The sequence below is a fragment of the Anarrhichthys ocellatus genome, unplaced genomic scaffold, assembly GCF_004355925.1.
Source record: "Anarrhichthys ocellatus isolate YVR2014 unplaced genomic scaffold, GSC_Weel_1.0 scaffold24, whole genome shotgun sequence".
Classification (NCBI taxonomy): Eukaryota; Metazoa; Chordata; class Actinopteri; order Perciformes; family Anarhichadidae; genus Anarrhichthys; species Anarrhichthys ocellatus.
In genome coordinates, this window is record NW_022280054.1 from 8,898,227 (window position 1) to 8,919,970 (window position 21,744).

Sequence of the window (21,744 nt, forward strand, 5' to 3'; positions counted from 1 at the left end):
TACAATCAGAGAGGCTGGACAGGAATGGGGTTATGGGAAACAGAAGGATTAGGAGGCCCCAGGATGGCCCTTTTTCCTTACAACACAACAAACAACGGTGTGATGTTACGCCACTCCTGTATAGTAGGCGGTGAAAGGCACTTCAAACTGTCTGCGATGCGCTATCTATTTTAAGAGAAGAAGAAGAGGAGCGTCACTTCCGGGTTTCGCATCTGACGTGTCTAAAACAGTTTAGCTCTGGTGGCGGATTTCTTTTACCCGTGGGGGATTTAACATCGATTCGACTAATATTTGGTAAGATGTAATTGTTTGAAGAGCATGTACTACACCTTTAAACGTTCACACACCCATTCGTTCATCGCAGGGCTTCTGTCTCATCTTTTTTGTGTGTTTCTTTACTCTAGATACGTGGTGTCAAGATGCTAGATTTCTTCACCATATTCAGCAAAGGGGGGATAGTGTTGTGGTGCTTTCATGGAGCCGGGGTCAGTGAATCCTTCGCCGGGCCTGTCAACGCTCTGATCCGCTCCGTAATCCTTCAGGTGGGACGTGGTGACAGGTCAAAAAAAAGCCTGTGACATATGTCTGTTTCACTAATTCTCGCTGTGGCTTGGACTAGCTAATGCTAATGCTAATGCTAGTAGGTAACCGTTAGCAAACGTTAGCTCATTGCGTAACGGTAGTGTACTCGTGACTTTTGCGATGTGAATAGCGTAAGAATCACCTTGTTAAAATGTAGATATAGTTGTTGCTACAGTGACTTCTTTCACATTGTTAAGAAGACACGTTAGGCTAGCTTAGCTGTTAGCAGCAACGCCATGTGTGGGTAGTTGGCTCCTGTTGACATGTCAACGATGTTTGCGGTGTTACAGGAGCGAAGTGGGAACAATTCATACACTCACGAGGCCCTGAGTCTGAAATACAAGCTCGACAATGAGTTTGAGTTGATTTTTGTGGTAAGTCTCCGATTACAATCCAAGATAATAGAGTTGTGCACATCTGCAACTAATGTTCTAACTAATGCTTTAAAGGTTGAGGATCATGTTCTCTTGTCTCTGTCCAGGTGGGTTTTCAAAAGATCCTGACGCTGACGTATGTGGACAAGTTCATAGATGATGTTCAGCTCCATTTTAGGGATCGGTATAAGAACGAGCTGGAGCAAAAGGGGGCTTTGAAGCTAATCAATAACAGCTTTGAGTTTGGGGATGACTTCAAGGTGCTTCTCAGGTAAACACACAGGGTTTCACTCATGGACGCGATTCCCTGTAATGAAGAACTTTAACTCAAGTGATCATTATAAATACATAATCACTTCATCAGAATTTAAAGATTCTTCATTGACCAGAATATTTTGTGTCCTGCCCATTCTGACATGCATCAACTGTTTACATGAAGGGAGGCGGAGGAGAGCAGCAGAGCTCGGGGTCCGACTGCCATGCGGACCTTTAAGGAGTCCGAGAAATCCCAAAAAACTGTGAAGTCTATGATTGAGATCAAGGGTGGGGAAAAAGTCAAGGAACCGGGTGGCAAGAAGAATAAAAACACCAAAAAGGAGGGTAGGTGCCGTTGTGTGAGAGGTTCTTCTAAAATATCTAAATGGCCAGTCATTTAGCCTCAATCCGGACTTAATTTTGATATTCCAATCTTTTCCAGCTCCTGCAGCTGAGCCTGTCAAAGTGGATCAAGGCAAGGCCGCGTCGTCTGAGAATGGTAACCAGGGCTTTACTCCCGAGGAGATCATACAGAAGAAGCGAGAGGAATTCTTTCGCAAGCGCACGGTGGTACCCACTGAGAAAGCCACGTAAGAGAAAATCCAAGAATTCAATTCATGAATGAATTGTACAGGTACATTTTTGATGAACTTATCTGACTCCCCAGCGGCAGCGTTGAATGGGCCGGTCCTCGAAAGATACCATCAACGTGTCAGTTGCCCAGTGTAAAAGCATGTCTGATTGTTTAATTCTGCTCTTCTGTCATCCTAGTTGCAGTAAGTCCCCAAAACCTCAGAAGCCCAAGGAGAAGCAAAGGCGTGTTTGGGACATGGGTGGCAGCAGCACCAAGGAGCTGGACTACAGCGGAAGGAATGGAGATGATTCCCTAAATGGTAGCAAACAGAACCAGGATGCACACATTGACCTGGTGAGTACCCCCCCTCCACCCCGAAGAGGTTTCTAGGTAAAAATACACGAGTATTAGGTACACTAATAATGTTCAAATACATTCCAAGTCCTCAATGTCCTGGTTGTGTTTCAGGGGATGCTAAACTCCATGAAGGGTGACCTGCTGTCTGTGGACTATGAGTCCAGTGAGGACGAGGAGATGGAGGAGGAGGAGGAAGAGGAGAGAGTGGTTGTCAGTGAAACAAGCAAGACAAGGTAAGAGAGTATTTGAATGTTACACTCTCGTTTCAGGGTATTTGTTATACATTTATACACATTTTTCAAAAACCTGATTTGATTTGCACAGCTTTGTTCATTGATTTCAGCTCCAAAAAGAGTGGCGGTTTTGGGGGCATGTTTGGGATGCTGAAGGGCCTGGTGGGCTCCAAGAGCCTGAGCCGTGAGGACATGGAGTCAGTGCTGGAGAAGATGAAGGACCACCTGATCAGTACGATGGCACAGCTCACTCTCGCTCTCTTGATTCTCTGCAATGCGCCGTCTTGCTATTCATTCTTCCGCTTTATTATCCCACAGCAAAGAATGTAGCAGCCGAAATCGCCTACCAGCTCTGTGACTCTGTAGCCAAGAAACTGGAGGGCAAAGTCATGGGCACATTCACCAGTAAGTACACGCACTCACAATCCTCGCCCGCCGTCTTAAATATGTTTTTCATTAGTTACAATGCAAGGTGCATCTTCTCTGCCTTCACTTGTTCTACTAGTCCACATGCTGGGAAAAGTAATGTGATTACAGTAATGACATAGTCCGTGATTATCGAAGTAAATTGATTAAGTTTCATCGACACAGGATGCAATTTGAAATGTTGCTCAGTTCCAGAATTTTGTACAAAAGGTGTTGAAAGACCAAGTGCATATTTTACATTGTAGATTATTCATTAAACAGCAAATCAAGAAGGGCCTTAAAAGTGTACTTTCATTATCATATTGATACTATTTATGTATTTACCCTTTCTGGTGCTCTCACCCACGTCCAAAAGCACAATATAGTAACTATAATGATGTCAATGTAACTATATGAGATCATTTGTGTCAGTGAATAGCAGTATGAATGCATGATTCAGGGAGAACCTAACATATATGTGTGTGTGTAGCTGTGGCCTCAACAGTAAAGCTGGCCCTGCAGGACTCACTGGTGCAGATCCTGCAGCCCAAGCGAAGGGTGGACATTCTGAGAGACGTCATGGAGTCCCAGAACCAGCGGCGGCCTTTCGTCATCACTTTTTGCGGCGTCAACGGGGTCGGAAAGTCCACCAACCTGGCCAAGGTGAGTCGTCGTCGAAAGAGTGATGACATGTGCTCTACATAAATTTCCTGTACTTCCCCCTCTGTTTGTGGTTCGCTCACCATTTCCGTTTGTTTGTCCTTGTTTTGTGAGAGTTTGTGGTCGTGTATAGCTCCATTAGTAGAACATTCACAGAGATTCAGTGGTTTTAAAATACCTGCACTGTACTTCAATCAATATTGAAATGATTTCAGCACTATGTTGGGGATGATACTATTATTTTGTGATATGGTGTATATATATATATATATATTTGCCACACTATCCGCCCATCAGCATGTCCTGATTGTGTCTGTCCCCAGATCTCTTTCTGGCTGATAGAGAATGGTTTCTCTGTGCTGATCGCGGCCTGTGACACGTTCCGTGCCGGAGCCGTGGAGCAGCTCCGCACTCACCAGCGCCGCCTGAACTCTCTGCATCCCCCCGAGCACCACGGAGGACGCCCAGTGGTCCAGCTCTATGAGAAGGGCTACGGGAAGGATGCTGCTGGAATTGCCATGGAGGCCATTGCCTACGGTACAATACTTCCTTTCCTGTTGAGTAGTTATTATGTGTTTTTAAAGCTGTGGTTCTTTCCATTAATGATTAATATCATCCGCACAGCCCGCAACCAGGCCTTCGACGTGGTGCTGGTGGACACCGCTGGGCGTATGCAGGACAACGCTCCCCTTATGACGGCCCTGGCCAAACTCATAGCGGTCAACATGCCTGACCTGGTGCTGTTTGTTGGAGAGGCTCTGGTGGGCAATGAGGCAGTAGACCAGCTGGTAAGACCGATCGCAAATTCACACTTTTTGTTGTTCAAACACACGATGTACTGATGACTGACACTGAGGAGGACGTCAGTGGCATTGTAACCCACAGTATACATAATGATGTGATCGCCTGCTAGAACATATTCAAAAATAAAAAGCTGTAGGATAAAATGGATTTCTATTGTTCTTAAACTCTCCAGCAGAGGTCAGCGTTCTGCTACCGTGTTTAAGTCATTGTGGACAGGTTTTCTCCTCCTCTGCACTCAGTGAGATGGAAAGAGAGTGCCATGCATATTAACCTGAGGGTCATCAGTTTTCCCATGAATGACTCAGCTTTTATTTCCTCGTCTCCTCAGGTAAAGTTCAATCAGGCTCTGGCAGACCACTCCATGTCCGACAAGCCCCGCCTCATCGATGGAATCGTTCTCACCAAGTTCGACACCATCGACGACAAGGTATCCTTACGTATATTCCTATCCAGCCTAAACAATGCGATGTGGTTCCGCTAAAGCAACTTTTGATGACTTGTGAATATTTTGCTGTAAAGTCGGTAGCACTCACGCGTCCTCCGTCCTCCTCCACAGGTCGGTGCTGCCATCTCCATGACGTACATCACTGGACAGCCCATCGTGTTTGTGGGCACAGGGCAGACCTACAACGACCTGCGCAGCCTCAATGCCCGCGCTGTGGTCAGTGCCCTGATGAAGGCTTAAGTGACTGCATGTTCTGCTGTTTTTATCCATCGCCGCAAAAACAAAAGCCAACGATACCTTTTTGCCACGCCGCTGAGATGTTCCAGCCCTGCTAAACCTGCCATCCTCCTGTCCTGCCCCTCTCTACTTTGCATCAAATGAAGAGATCATGTCACGCACAGGACTTTATTTTCCCAGTAAAGGACAAGTGTGCACTTAGAAAGACGGAACATTTTGCAAAAAAAAAAAAAAAAAAGCCAGAGGGGCCTCCTCCCCTCGAATCATTTCTAAATGTCTAGGCCTGCATTGACGTCACATCCAAATTACATTTTGGCTGACTAAATGCACCTAGGCTGTAAATGTCACCAGTTTACTGGTGTACACAGTAAAGACAAAAAACAAAACTCCCGACCTGGCGTTTTGTCAGTTCCCCCCCCCCCCCCCCCCTTCATGTAAATGGTCGAGTCGTAACGACTTGCTGGATGCACCTGAGGAGAGCTTAGTGACCATAGTGCCTATCTGTCTCCTGTCTTCTTAGTTATCACTTTCACTACATGGGTAGTTGTCCATCAAGAGTACCATGCAGGTAATAAAAAAAACAACCCACAAGTCTGAATGTGTTTACAACATACAGACATAATCTGGGCGCTGACGTTAATGTTGTCTCCTGTCAAACATGAAAAAGATCTCTACTAACGGTGGTTCACTACTTCTGGATGGATCGGTCCGTGCCTACCTAACAGTTAACAGTTTCATTACAAAATGGAGACTTCAATTTCCTCAGTTCATAGTTGAACAGTGGGAAGATATTTTGTAAATATTTCTTAGTTCTTACAGGTTGTCCAGATTTTCAGACTGCACTTTTCTGTGTGGTTCATTGGAGTTCTGTTGGGCCTTTTTATTTATGCTTCCCCCTCTTGATTTACTCTTCGTTCGTAAGAGGAACTAGAAGTCTTAAATGTCTCCAGCCCCGTTTAATTTGTGGTAGTGCAATATGAAAGAATCAAGAGTTCTACAGGCCATTTGAGCTAATTTATGAGAATGTAAACGTTTCTAAATAAAGCTGCTATGAAGTGGAACTTGTTCTGTCGTATGTTAGTGTGATCGTCGTTAGAAATGCAAACACGACAAATGGGATACCAAAATCTTTATTTTGAAAGTAGTACTTATAAATACTATGTCAGAAAATACATGGTAGTATTAAAAAAAAAAAAAAAAAAAAAAAATTACAAAAAAAAGGCTTACAAAGAACATTTTCAGCGCAGGAGTGGCAAAGTGATTGCTACTGGCTGGGAGACGTCTGCTATGAAAACATCCTCTTCTGAACAGCGGAGGACAGAATCATGTTTGCAAACCAAGTAACCGTCCATCCCAAGTCCCGGTCCAGTAGTGTGCAAATCAAGTGTTACTGGTGTCGGGGCTGAGCATCACAGAACAGACAGTTTACATTACAGCTCGCACCTACAACTTCTCTCACAGGTCGAGGTGATGGACTTTGTATTGTCATCTAAACAATGAATCAATGCAGCACAGTCCGTTCTGTCAGTGGACTCGGATTTATATTTTTTTTGTCAGGCTGAAGTGAGAATTTACTAATCCATCATCTGCATATTCAAAACATTCACTGCAGCTTCCCAAATGTTAAACATTTACATGCAGTGGAACTGAGGTTGGGTTTTTAAGGATAGGATGTTTGTCATTGTACGAACATACAACGAAATTAAGTTGGCGACTCAGTCAGTACAGCAGCAACAGTTAAAAACAGTTGGCCTTGATGGTTACTTTAAACTTCTCCTTTCCCTTTTTACACCAGAACTAATAAAGGAACATTCAGACACCTGCAAACACTCAACCAGCTTCTAGGTCTCCCGTGGTCCAGTTTTCCTAAATCCATTGATGGAAATGAGACTCGAGTACACTGATCTCAAGGCGGAGCTGTGGAGGAAAATGACTGATACTGATCCCGACTGTGTGCCTGTCAAGAGTGATGGTCTGGGGCAGAAAGAGAAGGAAGGGACTTGAGTGTGAAGTTGAGAAACAAAGAGCATCAACTGCAATGCAGTATTGCATGCCATGCATGCAATACTGCGAAGTCAGCTGTATCTTTGTGTACAGGAATACCAGCAGGTCTTTTGATACTGAAAATCAAGAGCCCACTTGAATTTTCTATCTAGCAGCATGCAGTAAACAAACAAGAGCCTTCGATGGTGCTTTTATTGTGGAAACGTCTCTTGCAAGTTGGCCACTGCCTGAAGTCAAAGAGAAGCATTGAGTCCTAACCTTGAAGGAGGCTTTTCTGTGTGTTAAAGCCGTTTTGCTGTTCTTCCCCAGTTTGTGAAGGAGACACTGTAGATAAAGATTTAAAAAAAGAATTATAAAATGCAGGCAAATCCCATTCGGAACTCTTTTGTAAAAGAAGAGCTAGCCAGTTAAGCAGATCTATTTAACTGAAATGTAATAAATCCACAAGAAAAAAGTAGATTCTTTAGCTTAAGTTGTGGTACTTGTGGTATTCAACAAACAGGACCACTCTAACCGTCCTTACCCCAGCCGTTGGTCGACACGTCGCGGTTGCAGATCTCGTTGGCCAGCCTCTCGAAGTACTCAGGCAGGTCGGCGTACTCGTCTCCATAGGAGATCACCTTGATGCCCTTGTCCAGCATGTTGTCGCGCAGCTTCTTGAACTCTCCCACGTCCTCTCGCCGTACGAGCATGAAGTGTTCCAGGTCCGACTTGTGCTTCACCGCCTCCAGGAAAAGCGCCTGGAAGGTGGTGTCGTCTACTGTGCGTCCGCAGCCGAGAAACACAAAGGATTTGGTCTCGTACAGCTTCTGGATCTCGCGCTGTTGAAACCAGCGGTAATATACATGTTATTACACTTAGACACTGTTGCATAATACAGTCCTTTCATCAGACACATAAGCACTAGTGAAGCGTTTCAGGGCTCACCATGACTTCAGTGTTCCTCAGTACATTCTGGTAGCCTGCAGGGTGCAGTACAATACCACTTGGGTTGGTGTAAACGCCATGGATATGCAGAACACTTAGCCTCCGTTTCTCCTGAGCCCACTCCAACACCTGGACACACACACACATCAGCACATAGTTAACAGTTCATTGCACTCGATCCTGTTCTGGCTGGGCTGGGAGCTAAATCACTGAACAGCAGTGAGAGGATATTAGCCCTGATGGAGTCGAGGCATAAATACCAGGACTGAGAGGGAAGGCAACAGGTCTCTCAGAAAACTCTATTTAACCAATAATCAACCTTGCTTTAAATAAACTGGGACATAAATTACACAATCTAACAATTGACATGAAACAACAAATATGTATACTGGGGAAACAAACGCTTCTTTAATCTTCAATCAAAAGCAAATATTGTACAATCTATAAAGTTTGACAGCAGCTGAGTAATGATTAGAACTTTAACCGGTCATGGTCAATAGGCTCTTTCAGGTCAAACAGTTTTCTACTTCTCTCTAAAACTGGCCAATGAGGAACTTCATAACTGCACAGTCAGTAAGTTGACCCATGTGCTCAGAGGACAACATACTATTTCTGCTGTCCAGACTAGTGTGTTTGTGATTTGAGATAAAACATGTAATTAACTTGACTTTTAAAACGTCTACACTCTGAGCCTGTCCCTACATGAAGTGACCTTTGCACTCGTCTTAAAAAAGCTGACTGGATGTATAGTGTGTTTACCTTCTTCTCGTCTGTCAGGTCCAAAGACTCCAGCTTGGTGCCCTGGTGAGCGGCATAGATCTCCAACAGGTTGTCAAAGTTAGTGGTGAGAACCAGGGCGCCGCTCTCCATCAGATGCAGCACTGATCGCAGCAGATGTTTCCCAGCATGCTCCATCTTACACTCCAAATCGTCAAACACCTCATATAGACAGTCCTTGAAGAACGTGGATCGCACGTTGCCTGTCCTCTGTTTAAAAAAAAAAAAAAGTTTTTGAGTTTCACAGTACACAATGTACAACAGCAACATAGCGTGCACGATGCACTCAGGACAGACTACGCTCTACCTGCTTATACTTGAGGATCAATCGTCAGCTAAGCACCTTTAAACACTGAAGTGCAGCAGCTGCCAGAGGAAGGAAAAGCCGTGCAATGAAAATACATAAATAATGATCATTGGAGCATAGATCCAGAGGTTTAAAGGAAGCACACACAGTGAAGTCTCAGCTCCTCTAGCTGGACCCCAGCCTTCTCATGACAGAATGTGCTGACTCTGCCCAAAGCTGCTTTGGTTTGTGAACACAAGAATGGACAAAATATGCACTCTCCCAAGTTTTAAATATAGATACCAATTTGCAATCTTTCCAACCTAAAAAATGCTTTGAGCACTAACTGAAAACTGATTCATAAAACAACCTCTGGAGGAAACCCGACCCTGTTAGTGTTTGACATTCCCCCCACATTGACTGGAAGTGGCATGTTTCACTTGTTTGAACATTAGAAGAATTATCTTTAGGGGATTTTGCTTTCATGGTAAAATATCTAAATACATGTAGGCCATTGTGGAATGACTGCGACCGATATGATTAATAAGTTAGTTATTTACTATCCTAGGCCCAGACTGTAGTACTGACTCATATATAGTCATGTCCTCAGGCTGTATTTATTTTAGTTTCAACAACCTTTCATGAAGACATCCCCCTTATTGGCACTGCCCTACCCAGAAATTCCTCAACTTGAAGTGAGACTTTCGGGATGTTTCAAATGTGTTCCAGTTTTCTTCTGTATCAAACACTCCATCAGTAATCCTGATCCTGTCCACAGCTCTTCAGGTATCATCTGACACACCACCTGAGTCTCTTTAGAGATTACAGGCTGTACTACTGCACAGTCTAAAATCTGACTTTACCTGGCAGAGTCTGCTGTAAAACAGAAAAACCAAAGCAACAGAGATGCTAAGAATAGAAAAGGGTTGAGTAGAGATGCAGTGACCAAGCTGATCCTAGAACAGGGAAATGGTCTGCTGACTTCCAGAGATCACAGCTCTAATGGGCTAAACAGCAGGAGTCCTTTCCACAGGAAGAAGCTCATTATCCACGGCTACGGCAGCCATCCTGATCACAGAGTCCTTCAGCTGTCTCAGAACTTATGCAAGAACCAAATGAAGAGCAAGTAAACAACTCTGTTTTATAAATATTCATTCTAAACTAGGTTTTTATGTCGTCGGCAGCGGGCAGACCACTGACTGCACTTCACCTTCCTGCTGGACGCCGGATTTAGTGTGCCAACGCCGAAATTTTACAACCGAACTATTAGGCTATTACTATTAGGCCTACCTTGCCTAATAGTAAAATCTAGCCCAGGTGTTTGTTCCAGTGAACGAGACTGTAGACCTGTGTTATTTCTGACTGAGTAGCTGGAACTTGTCACGGCAGGTGTTTGCTGAGGACCAAAGGAAGCGCAGTGTTGAGTGTGAAGTTGTTTGTATGAGCCTCATACAGACATCAGCAAAACCACAATGACCCTCAAAAAACATTGTTTGTATTTTCGGGCTGAATTGAGCACACAAACTAGTCTGCAAAGTTGTTATTAGCCTAGTTCTTTTTTTTTGCCATGGTCAAGAGTGCAAGAGGATTTAGTTTTTTACTTGAGATTACCCTCATTACCTGAGACTGTGTGCCTGCAAACCACCATAATCCATCTGATACACAATTCCATGAAAAATGGGTTAAACTCCCACAGCTTCTACTGGAATTAAATGGACTGAAGGCAGGTCTCTCATACCCTCATATGCTTTAATTCTCTTACAAACAACATGTGCTCATATCAAAATACCATATCATATGCCTTGGGAAACACTCGGATTCACACACTTGCAGATGGGTTTTGTGAATGCATTCACTTCGTCCTCTACTGTAATTTACTCTATGCTAGCTGTATGCTAGCTGTTCGGCTGGTGCTTTAACTGTCTGGACGGAAAATCTGGGCTCAGGCGCCGAGTGCTTCGCATTATTCTCTGCTTGTTTTCTCCGCTCAGCATGCTGGAGCCTGCTGTGTCTGTAGCCAACAGCAGTGGGCCGGTGTCTGCGTGACTGCGGATTGAAATAAACACGATGGATAAAGCCATAAAAGCGCTGCTTGTTCCCTTTGTGACCACGGGCTGAGGGGAGAAACAAAGCGCTTTATCAATGTCAAAGGTGCGATGAGACATGACTAACACAGGAGGCAAACTGTGTTGAGGCTCCCATCTGCCAGCCGGGCTCCAGACCAGACCAGTCCAAAGAAGCAAGAAAACAGAGTTGTGTGGAAATACAAAAATGTTCAGGGATGGTGATACCCTGTACAGTCAGGTGGCAGGAATCTTCTGGTAGTTTTGGTGGGCTTGATTGGTTCATTACATTCTGTGATGGCATTAAGCTGTGATGTTGCCCCTTGCTGCTGCAGCTAGGATTAGGCTTTGTTCGTTTTGCTGTCTGCAGAGCACTATCTTCATACTACCTACTGTGTTAGTCTCACTCACACACAAGTTAAGATTTGTTTTAGTTTCTCTCCTCTCTGCAGTCACATGGTGCAACACAGTCATGTTCTACTGCTGAGGCAACTTCAGAGTAAGATATGACAATGAGATTGTGTAGAGGAATTCATTGAAATTGCTATTTAATATTATTAGATATGATGCTCAGCTTGTTTTATTTTCATTTCTTTTTGGGAAACTCACAATTATCATATGAATTTGGCTGCATAACTTATTACCGACACCAATAACAGAACAGGAACGAAGTGAACACCAGACTGAACAACAGGAACATTTAAACGTTAGCACTGCTTCTCTAAACACAGTTTGGGGGAAGTTATTTTTTAATGTAGACATCTGTTTGCTGATGAAACTGAAGCATCAGTGGCCTCACCAGCCAAACTACCGTATAATTGTAGCTTTCTGCATTACTACGTAGTACGCAGCAGCGAAGGTTTGACCTGTAAGAACATTTAGTTTAAAGTTAATGTTTAAAATATGCAATTATGAATCAAGACCAAGACCTTTTTGGTGCATAGAAAACCAGTTATTATGCTGTATATGTGCTGTAAATATGCTATAAACCTTAAGGAAGGCAAGGGAGGGTTAATAAGGTAAACACTAATGTGGTTCAGCTTGTGTGCCTTCATTAGTGTTGTTTTGAATGAGAAACGGTAAACAAGCCTGCTCCTTGCATGTGTGATCAATTTTAGAGCAGCTGATTAAAACCTTTGTATTGACTGAAATTCCAACAGAAAGTCTCACAAACAAGCCTTGTGGTATTAGCTTAGGTCTTTTAACGAGATAAGGCTAAGATCTCTTATCTCAATCCATGAAAGTTTGCCTGAGGAAAGGAAAGGACAGTGGGCTGGCAGCCCGTCTGCCATGTGTTCGTACATGTGCGACAGGATGGTGTAGAGAGGAAAGCCAAGGGAAGAAAAAGGGCTCAGGCAGACTTACCGGGGAAAGTTTCTGAATGAGGTCATGTGCCACATGCACCAAATTCTTATCTTCCTGCATATGCTTCTGGAAACGCCGACTCTCCTCCTCCTCTAGTAGGTCAAAGTCGTTGGCTGCATCCAGCAAGGCCTGAATGAGGCCCTTCCAGGAGCGGAGAGCGGGGACTTGAGGGGCCACTGCGGAGCTCACCCCCGTGCCGATCACCAGGACGAGCTCAGGGGCCCGCTTGGTCTTCAGGCTGGGTAGCAGTTTCCTTTGGGGGGCATGCAGAAATTACAATGATGATGGTTTCAAAAGATGGTGCTTCCCAAATCCTCCCACACAGCATTAAACAAACCATTTGGCTACTAAACAGTCCCTCAGCTTACCTGGGCTTCTTTGCATTTGTGTCTGCATCCTGATTATCAGCTGCAGGTCGCTTCTCAGTTTTCACTGCAACAATGGAGGCCATTCAGTTCCTGTAACAGAAACATGATTAACCACATGCTAATAACTTTGACAACTACGTACAGTAATGATGTAATGGTTAAGTGTCACGTTTGGCTGTCATTTGTGAAGCTTCCCTCTTAACAACCATATTATATTGGTGTAATTAACATATCCCTGCCAGGTACAAGTGGCATGACAAATGAAAAACTGGTGTATCCACTTGATCTACTTTAAGACCGTCATCATTTCGCAAACAGGAAACAATTTATAATTTTCCTCCTGGCAACACACCTTGTCTTAATGATGACATATGCTGTTACACCATTTAAACCTACAAAGAGGATGTTGTTCCTGGAAACTGTGACAGACAGCGTGACGTTAAGTAGCTGGTGTTTCCTTAACATTTTTACTTCTCAACTCTTAACATTAAGTCAGTGTCCCACTGGCCCAACAGCAAGCAAATGTGGAAAGTTAGCGTTACACAAAGCATAACTTAGTATTTAACCCAGTGAACAAATACAGATACTAACTGACAAATACCAGTTACAGTTCACACAATAAATACAACTTTACCTCGTTTATAAACCATTAACGTGACTTACCTGGGTATAGGTAACGCTAAGTTAATGCCCGGTGTTTATTTCCGTTCAAGTATAAATCCTTTAAGTTAAGTCTGCTAAAGTAGAGTCGTGAGCAACGTTTTAAAAAATCTCGGACAACGACTTTACTTGCGACCTTTTTAGCTTCTGGTGGTGTTGACGCTATCCTGGTGATAAGTAAGCGTCGGGACAGTTAACGGGCACTGTATCACCAAAAAATAATGGACAAAGAAACCCCAACAAACTAACAACTAGCGTAAAGCTAACGTTTGTGTTGCTTTAAGCTAAGTTAAGTTAGCTAACTCCGAGGATGTCAAGAGCCCGAAACTGCCTCCGTTTTACTTGTCATTCTGAGTAATTAAAGCAGCATATATTTGTTGTTAACCAAGCTTTTTTTTAGCTAAAGAATAGATGTCAGGTAATTTCCCCCGAGTACCGGTATACACCAGAAATGCTCTCGACTTTCCTGGCTGCTACGGTGACCGTCTATGTTTAAGTTTTGCGGATCTGTTGAAGTCACCGCCTATAGTTTTGTGATGCGTTCAGGTGCGAATGGTTCCTTCAGTACCGCATGTGGACGTTTGTCTTGGTGCATGGCGATGGTTAATGGTATTGGGTTTATAAATACTATATTTTGAATAGTCACATATTCATGTACATATTAGAGTTTTTAGTTCTTCACTGCATCATAACATGCATTAATACCACAATAGTATTCACTACATAACAACAAAGCACGTATTTACCATTTTAAAGCTTGGAAGTGTAGATTAACAAGGAGCACTTGAAAGCAGCAAAACCAGACCCGTATTGATTGTGTGACGTAGCAGACCTGCAGTATAATATACTGTATATATATAAGCTGTTGTGTACGTCATAAACTGTTGCTTACTCTATTAAACTGTTGTGCAGACTGCAGCTGTTTAGAGACAAAACTTCTCTCTCTCTAATATACAGTAGCATCGTTCAGAAATCTGTGGGATCCATGTAGACCTATTCAGGAATCTACCAATCTGGAGTAGACAATTGATACAAAGTACAAAAAATAAATAGATCATTCAGCAATGTCTGCTATATGATCATGTTTACTTCTGTGTTTAAAAGCAAGCACTTTCAAAATTTTAAATAATATATTTAGACTTTGAAATACTAAAAACACTGTCGTTAAGCTGGCATTTATTGATACACTTCGCGCCAGACATATTCCCAGATGGCTTGTTTTTTTTCCTTTCCCATAAGGTATGCCAAACAGTAACACGTCAGTATAAACTACTTCAGGATAACTACTACTAGCCTGCCATCCCCTGTTTCAAATGAAAACTGCATTTGAAGTTTTTAGGGCAAGAGTCACAGCCTTCAATAAAACCAAAGTATTTGCTATTTATATCCTTTGTCTTGTATAAATCAGGTTGTATGTTTGTTTTTTCAAATTACATACAAATATGCTAATGCTCTTGTGTAAAGTTGGTACCAAAATATATAACATATAATACAAATTTTAACCACTCTGCTAGTGCTACAGCTGCTGTCTCCCTGACCATAACAAATCAAGGTGAATACATTGTTATGGACCCCACAAATGAAATAGCGTAGTTGAATATTAATAGTGAATTAGTACATGAATTTACATGAAGTACATTATTTACCCAGAAAATGTGAGCCCACTTGTACCAGGTGCAGGTGGCCTAATACACTCAATATCCTTTTGCAGGGTTTCCATAAAATACAGGGCATGTGTCTTATTGGAGATGCCACAAAGCAGAAGTGCTACTTCATTGTTATGCACATGTTTCAGCATGATTCTCAGTTCAAGTTGCAGGACACATTTGCAATATGAATAGAGCTGTAATGCTTATTTTGCTCAGAATCTGAGTGGTGTGTAGGTCTTATTTTCATACATCCAATCACGGAAGACTCAGTTATGTGACAAAAAGTACTTCACAGCCCGCTCATTACCCACTTTCTTTTATTCAATTTATTTGAGAATGAAGCCAAATTAACATTGTAGGATTAAAGGTTTGACATAACCCCCCTCATAGTACCAAATAAAACAGCAATATATATTGGAGTGAGATGATCCACACATGTTCACCCGGTGAGTAAATAAGTTATAATTATTGTGCATACATATTGTGTATAGGTGTATTTGAAATGATAACCCACATCAATGCAAGTTAGTATTAAAAATTCAAATACATATCTGAATCAGCAGACACATTTTCAATCCACACATATCAATGTATTGAAAGACACAATCAAACATTAAAGGCATACCATTTGTCAATCTTCAACATTCAAAAAATATTTTCCATTTCACATTTATATTCCAAATCATCAAGCAATATAGAACATTACAGCTGTAAGGTTTCTTGTCTCCTCGTAAAAAGACTCCTGTTTGATAACAGGAGAAAAGGCATACTGGTCGCATTTGATATCTTAAACCCATGCTCTCTCGCACAAATGATTTTTAATCACTGGTTTATTTGCAAGACGGTTATGAAAAGGTACAATCCATTAACAAAGCAAGAGTCTTAACTTTACACTCTTTCCCTTCTTAGAATGCATCAGTTATCTTAAATAGCACAACGTGAACCTGAACGTTGCATGATGCACAACAAAAGACTTCATTTCCATGCTGGCAGATTTGGAGCTGTAGTATTTCACTGAAGAGTAAATAACTGAACCTGCAGGTTTATAAACAGTCACCCTTTTGATAGTAAAATATCAGAGTCATGACTCAGGTGTTTGCAGATGTTTTGCTAGTTTGCTTTTTGACTAGTCTGAAGAGGGAAGTAAAGTGATATTGCAACTGACGGTTCATTAACTCCGAAACAAGATCAGCAAACTGTAGTCATTTCCTCTTACCAAGGGGAAATATGGCTTTAAGGGCACAGAGGATTAGCATAGGTCTGGTCAGGGGGCTCTACACAGTTTCCAGCAGCATCTTCCTACTCTCTTCAACCCTACATAGAGCCTTACACCTAGTAAAGTCTATGAAGAGCCAAAGGTAAAAGAAGAAAGAAACCACAGCTGCCTTATACAGAGATAGAGCCCTCTCTAAAGTTGGTCTTTCCTATCAGAACATTGAGAAGTGTAGCCTTGCCCTCCCGGGTTTCCCTCTGAGCTTGTCTGATGATGTCGCTGAGCCGGTCCTCGTCCTCGCGCCCTATGAGGTAGCCCTTACCACCGTAACCATCTGCCACTATATGATAATCTGCAGAGAAGGAGAAGAAAATAGAATTTGCCAGTCAGTAGCTGCCCAGTTAATCATACATTAATACAAATGAGTTTTGGTCACAATGTGGGATACGAACGACATATTCCTACAAGCTATCAGAGCAGTTACACAACATCCCATGTAGAAAACACACCTGTAAACGCAAGACCACACGCCACATTGCTGCCGAGTATGGGAACCTGCTCTCTGGATATCTGACTCCAACATGCGTCATTTCCCACCACAGCTATTATCGGTGTCTGCGATAAAAAAGAGGAAATGTGGATTAGCACAACAAAAAATTGTGACTGCCCACTGCACTCTACTGACATCTACCTCGCTCTCTTGTTTCACCTGTTAAAGCGGGACAACTTAGACAAATATTATTTTTATTGGTATACTAATACCGACATGACTTTCATATATTTGCAGTATTCATTCTCCTACTATTGCATATTTGCAGATACTGTAAATATTGTCATTGGTGATTTTACCTTGTGTCTAGTGAATGTGTCAAACTCTGCAACGCTGTATCCTAAGGAGCCGTCGCCATACACTATCCACACCTGAAAAGCACAGAAATGTAGAATTCCATTCATAAGAAGGGTGAACATCGATCGATAGATGATCGGACAAAACATGATCGGAGAAATGCCTGAATCAATACTTTACCTCAGATTCAGGCCGGCACAGTTTTGCCCCCAGAGCAAATCCTCCTCCAACTCCCAAAGTCCCAAAGGCTCCTGTAGGGACAAGAACCAGTAAAGTTATGTCACTATTACTGCTGGGAAAGCATGATTAACCTCAGGATACACTGCTGTGATATAGACCAAACACTAACTGCAATTATTCGCTTACTCTTGTGATTTTGACTTCATAAATGACAACAACAGTATTTTGTTCCGTGCACTTCTGTAACCTCTTTGTGCGCCGACCAATCAACAAACAACTGAAGTCAACAAATCAAATAGCAAGCCCTCTCCTCTCACATTTATAGAACCAAATATTCATTGTTTTTATCCCAACAGTTCTTCATCAACAAATCGTTGTTTGGCCGACGAGATCTAACCTGGATCTAGCCAACGCATAGGTCCTCTTGGTCTCATTATGTAAGCAGCACTGCCAACAAAATCCCCCCCATCAGCAACAATGATGCTGTCCTCTGCCATCAGCTCATCCACACAGTGGAGGACTTTCAAGGGATTTAAGTGGTGGTCGGTCTTCTCATCACCTTTGGCCCTAAAATAAATTAAAAACAATACTGTAGCTTATGTGATGGAGACACAATTTTGTAGTTACGCAGCTGTAGTTGCATTCACATTACAATAACTGATACAATTGTGTTTGCTTTCTCATTATTTAAGATCTAATCAGGGCCTTTATTGATCATAGGGAACAGAGGTTTAACAGATGTTTTTTTACAATGTGTGCTGACACATCATCCCCTCCGCTTACCTGTTTACATTGTCTTTGGTGATATCTCCTGCTTTGAGCCTCTGAGGCCATTCCTCTGGACAGCGATGGCCCTTCAGGCCTTTGGAAAGCCGTACTAAGAATGAGCCAGCATCACCTAAAACAAAGCAATACACACATTGTAGACTCTGCACGTTTAACGGATGTATTTGACATATGGTCCAACCCTTTTTTGTTTTTGACCACTCTGTAATCTCAAATTATATAAAGTGTTCAGTGTAGAAATTGGAGCAAGTAACAAAAATGTTGTATTTTTAATGAAATATTCTTCACCAATGACACGTGGTTACATTAATCACGATCACGCATCGTGACGGTGACTTGTGAACATACCCTGAATTGCCATTGTTGGTTTCCAGAACATATCGGAGTTTTTCAGCAGCTGCGTCTTATCTCTGTTGATTGCGATGATCTTACTGCGTCTGTTGAGAACGCTGCCGTAGCTCAGCCGGAAGTCACACACAGTGCCTGCAAACGCAACACGCAATGTTCACTTCCTGTACATTTCTCAAGGAATTCTGGACAGCCTGAAGCTTTGCTGGCTTCTAATGCAGGTCAACCTCCAGACAGTATTTCAACAACCATGGAGTAACTTTCAGAGTCAGTTTAGAGTTCATTTATAGCAAGGAACAGCTGTTATTCTGTGAACCCTTGAAGAATCTAAATTATTTCTAATACATTTGTATTAATTTCTACAGTATTCAGGTAATAACACATATCCACCGTATAACTGTGTTAATCAATGACCCCCCCACCCCTTTTATCTTATGTTAACTAGTCATATTCTGTAATTTTGTTTTGTTTGATTATTAAGTAATATATATATATGTTAAAGCATGTTACCATATAGGATTTAAACTGCAAAACTGTATGCCTGACCTGCTAAGAGCACCAAGTCGGCCTCCTTCAGGGCATCTCGCCTGTTCTGTCTGATGTGGATGGGGCTGTCTTTACCCAGCATGCCGCGGGACATTCCCCCAAGGAAGCAGGGGATGCCCAGGTCCTCCAATGTCTTCCTATAAAGCAAGAAAAACAGGTTTGCCCAGATTAGCATTGTAAAATGTCAAATTCTAATGCGAAAACTAATGAAAGGCACATAGGTTGAGTATTTTAATAAATAGTAAACAGTGCCAGAAAAAACAAGACACAGGATAGAAAAGTAGACACATTGTTCTTTACCTAATGTCATCGGCCGGGGTTGGAGGTAGAGTTGCTTGGCTACCCAGCAGAATAACAGGCTTCTTGGCTCGACTCACCAGCTCGATGCACTTTTGTACCTGAATTGTATTTAATTAAAAAAACAAAAACTCTTAGTCATCTTAATAGTGTACAAAGGGACTGTCACTGACTGTAATGTATTTCACTAAAAACGATTACATCAAGCCTTTAAGAGCGGTCTCACCTGATCGTCGGTGGCTTGTGGGATGTCAACAGGAAGCGGAGACACATCTCTGGTCTCCCAGGCTCCAGCAAAGAGGTTCATGAGGTGGTTAGTGAGGTACCTTACAAGAAATCAGATCATCATGTGAAATCATTTTAGATGCAATATTTAATTGTTGCCTGTATTTGACAGACGAGAGTGAATCGTGGGAGAGAGAAAAAGCACAAAAAGTTCCAGGTTGTATAAAAGATCCAGGTCAGACTCACACCAAAGATGATACGTTTATAAAGGTATGTGTTCATTTATGTTAACAAGGTACCAATGCTCATCTCAATTCATGCATAAAGCTGCTGATTTAAGTTATGTATACAGTACTCTTCAAACTTTATGTTTCATGCAATCTCATATTATCATGTCAAGTCAATTGGTCTTCTATTCTCTGTTCATTTTGTGTGCATTTTACATTCACAAACTAGTAATGTGCAGTGTGTAGAAGACACGCTAACACACCATGAGACAACTTTGCCCATCAGGCCTTTGGGAGGGTTCTTAACTCCAAACTCTTTGGACACAAGATGGTAGGGGTAGAGCGTGTCGATGGGGAACTCTATGAAAACAGGACCGGGAGTCCCCGACTGGGCGATGGCCAGGGCTTTCCTGACGGTAGGCACGATCTCCCTGATGGTCCTGATGGAGGCGCAGAACTTACACAGCGGCTTGAAGAGAGACATCTGGTCGATATCTTGCAGCGCTCCTCTGCCCTGTCCCACAAAACACAGTTGATGAAGACGTTAGACGCCGAGGTTGAGAAAGAGCCAAGATGAAGTCCAACACATTTAAAGGACCATCATACTTGAAGCATTGTGCCAGCAGCTCCTCCCATGAGCAGCAATGGAGATTCAGCCATCTGCGCATTCTTCACAGCTGTCACTGTGTTAGTGAGGCCTGGGCCAGCAGTCACTGCTGCCACACCAACAGTGCCTGGAGGGGGGAAACAATCAAGATAGCTATCAACCTGCCCCCAAAACACACACATTACTGACTCATGGAGCTAACTAGAAACTAAGACAGCATGCAAAACCAGGCAGGGCTCAAATAAGACTCACGAGTCATACATTTATCTAATCGTGTAACATAAAGCTGCACCTGAGAGTCTCGCCACAGCATCAGCAGCGAAGACAGCGGTGGCCTCATGTCTAGTGTCCACGATGCGGATGCCCACCTTCTCACAAGCCACCAGGATGGGCGAGATGTGTCCGCCGACGAGTGTGAACAAGTACTTGACCCCGTGGGCGCGGAGCACCTCTGCCACACTCTCACCACCATGTCGCGGGCTCTTCGTCTCAGTCTGCAGTGAGTCAGAGGACAAAATAAAAGTTGAGTCAGGAAAGAAGATAATCAAATAATTCATACTGATTTACCAAAGTAAAAGATTATGTGACAACCCCTCTGAGGGTCACCTGTCATTTATCTCCTCTCTCCACCAGTCTTTCACAACAATCACACATTGTTCAGGCTCACAGGGGTGAAGTACCGCTGGTCTTTGTGCAATCGCACAAACAACCAGGGTGTTGTGAAAGCCTTGGTGCTAAAACCACAAGGCTGGTCAAAGTTTACGTGAATAGAGGCCGTCTTACCTTTCACCTGTGACAGCCTGCACACAGAATACAAGTGGTTCTCTATCATGCAGGTGTATTTGCAATGACTGATCCGTGCAACACGTTTTAAGATAGTATACATGTGGAGCAAAGGAATGGGCAAAAAGCATAGAATTTACAATTGTTGAGTTGTGTCAACCTACCTTGTGAAACAACTGGTACAGTAAGCCAAGTTTGTAGGCTGCAAACACAAGCACAGCCATCGCAATGCCCGCAGAGCATCCGAGAACGGTGCCAATGGCTCCACATGACTCCATGTCTGGATGCAGGAAGCAAACCTTTACTTTATAAAAACTCAACTTAGCTTGAGTTAATATCTAAACCTACTTTAACTGGTCCAGTTCAGCAGGTCAGCTCGGCTAGGCTAAGGCACAGTGGAGCTGCTCTCACAAACCGCTATACCCGCATTTCGAAAGTCTTTAATTGTATCAGTGCATTCCCTTTAAAATGAGCTAATATTAAGTTACTGATAAAATGCTGTTAAGAGAATCCATTCGGTTCTTCTGCAACTTGCAATGACTGAGCGCTCTTCCTGCAATTGCTGTGCCGACACAGGAACACCAGCGGATATATTTACAGGTCAAGCTAGCTAGAACTACATTTACAACTTCTGGTTATTATTTTCAGAATAAACCCATG

General features: G+C 42.8%; 3 protein-coding genes across 3 annotated transcripts; 1 reads left to right on the top strand and 2 right to left on the bottom strand.

The window, feature by feature from the left end:
• Positions 1-205: 205 nt before the first annotated feature.
• srpra (SRP receptor subunit alpha) lies at positions 206-5,984 on the top strand. Its single transcript, XM_031861131.1, has 15 exons — positions 206-294; positions 405-542; positions 873-956; positions 1,064-1,227; positions 1,396-1,556; positions 1,654-1,801; positions 1,983-2,139; positions 2,254-2,375; positions 2,486-2,607; positions 2,694-2,780; positions 3,271-3,443; positions 3,764-3,977; positions 4,065-4,228; positions 4,573-4,671; positions 4,801-5,984. Exons 2-15 carry the CDS (start codon positions 420-422, stop codon positions 4,927-4,929), a joined length of 1,947 nt encoding a protein of 648 aa, XP_031716991.1. The 5' UTR covers positions 206-294; positions 405-419; the 3' UTR covers positions 4,930-5,984.
• Positions 5,985-6,011: 27 nt separating this feature from the next.
• fam118b (family with sequence similarity 118 member B) lies at positions 6,012-13,873 on the bottom strand. The gene is made up of 8 exons (XM_031861133.1): positions 13,380-13,873; positions 12,717-12,806; positions 12,349-12,601; positions 8,617-8,844; positions 7,858-7,986; positions 7,454-7,751; positions 7,189-7,254; positions 6,012-6,900 (listed from the first exon to the last, which is right to left on the bottom strand). The coding sequence occupies exons 2-8, from the start codon at positions 12,797-12,799 to the stop codon at positions 6,887-6,889; spliced, it is 1,071 nt and encodes a 356-aa protein (XP_031716993.1). The 5' UTR covers positions 12,800-12,806; positions 13,380-13,873; the 3' UTR covers positions 6,012-6,886.
• A 1,452-nt stretch (positions 13,874-15,325) lies between these two features.
• On the bottom strand, positions 15,326-21,694 carry ilvbl (ilvB (bacterial acetolactate synthase)-like). The gene is made up of 14 exons (XM_031860958.1): positions 21,249-21,694; positions 20,594-20,795; positions 20,301-20,428; positions 19,958-20,208; positions 19,469-19,568; positions 19,246-19,343; positions 18,946-19,082; positions 18,400-18,534; positions 18,049-18,163; positions 17,663-17,832; positions 17,266-17,336; positions 17,088-17,159; positions 16,748-16,853; positions 15,326-16,590 (listed from the first exon to the last, which is right to left on the bottom strand). The coding sequence occupies exons 1-14, from the start codon at positions 21,360-21,362 to the stop codon at positions 16,412-16,414; spliced, it is 1,878 nt and encodes a 625-aa protein (XP_031716818.1). The 5' UTR covers positions 21,363-21,694; the 3' UTR covers positions 15,326-16,411.
• Between the last annotated feature and the right edge of the window lie 50 nt (positions 21,695-21,744).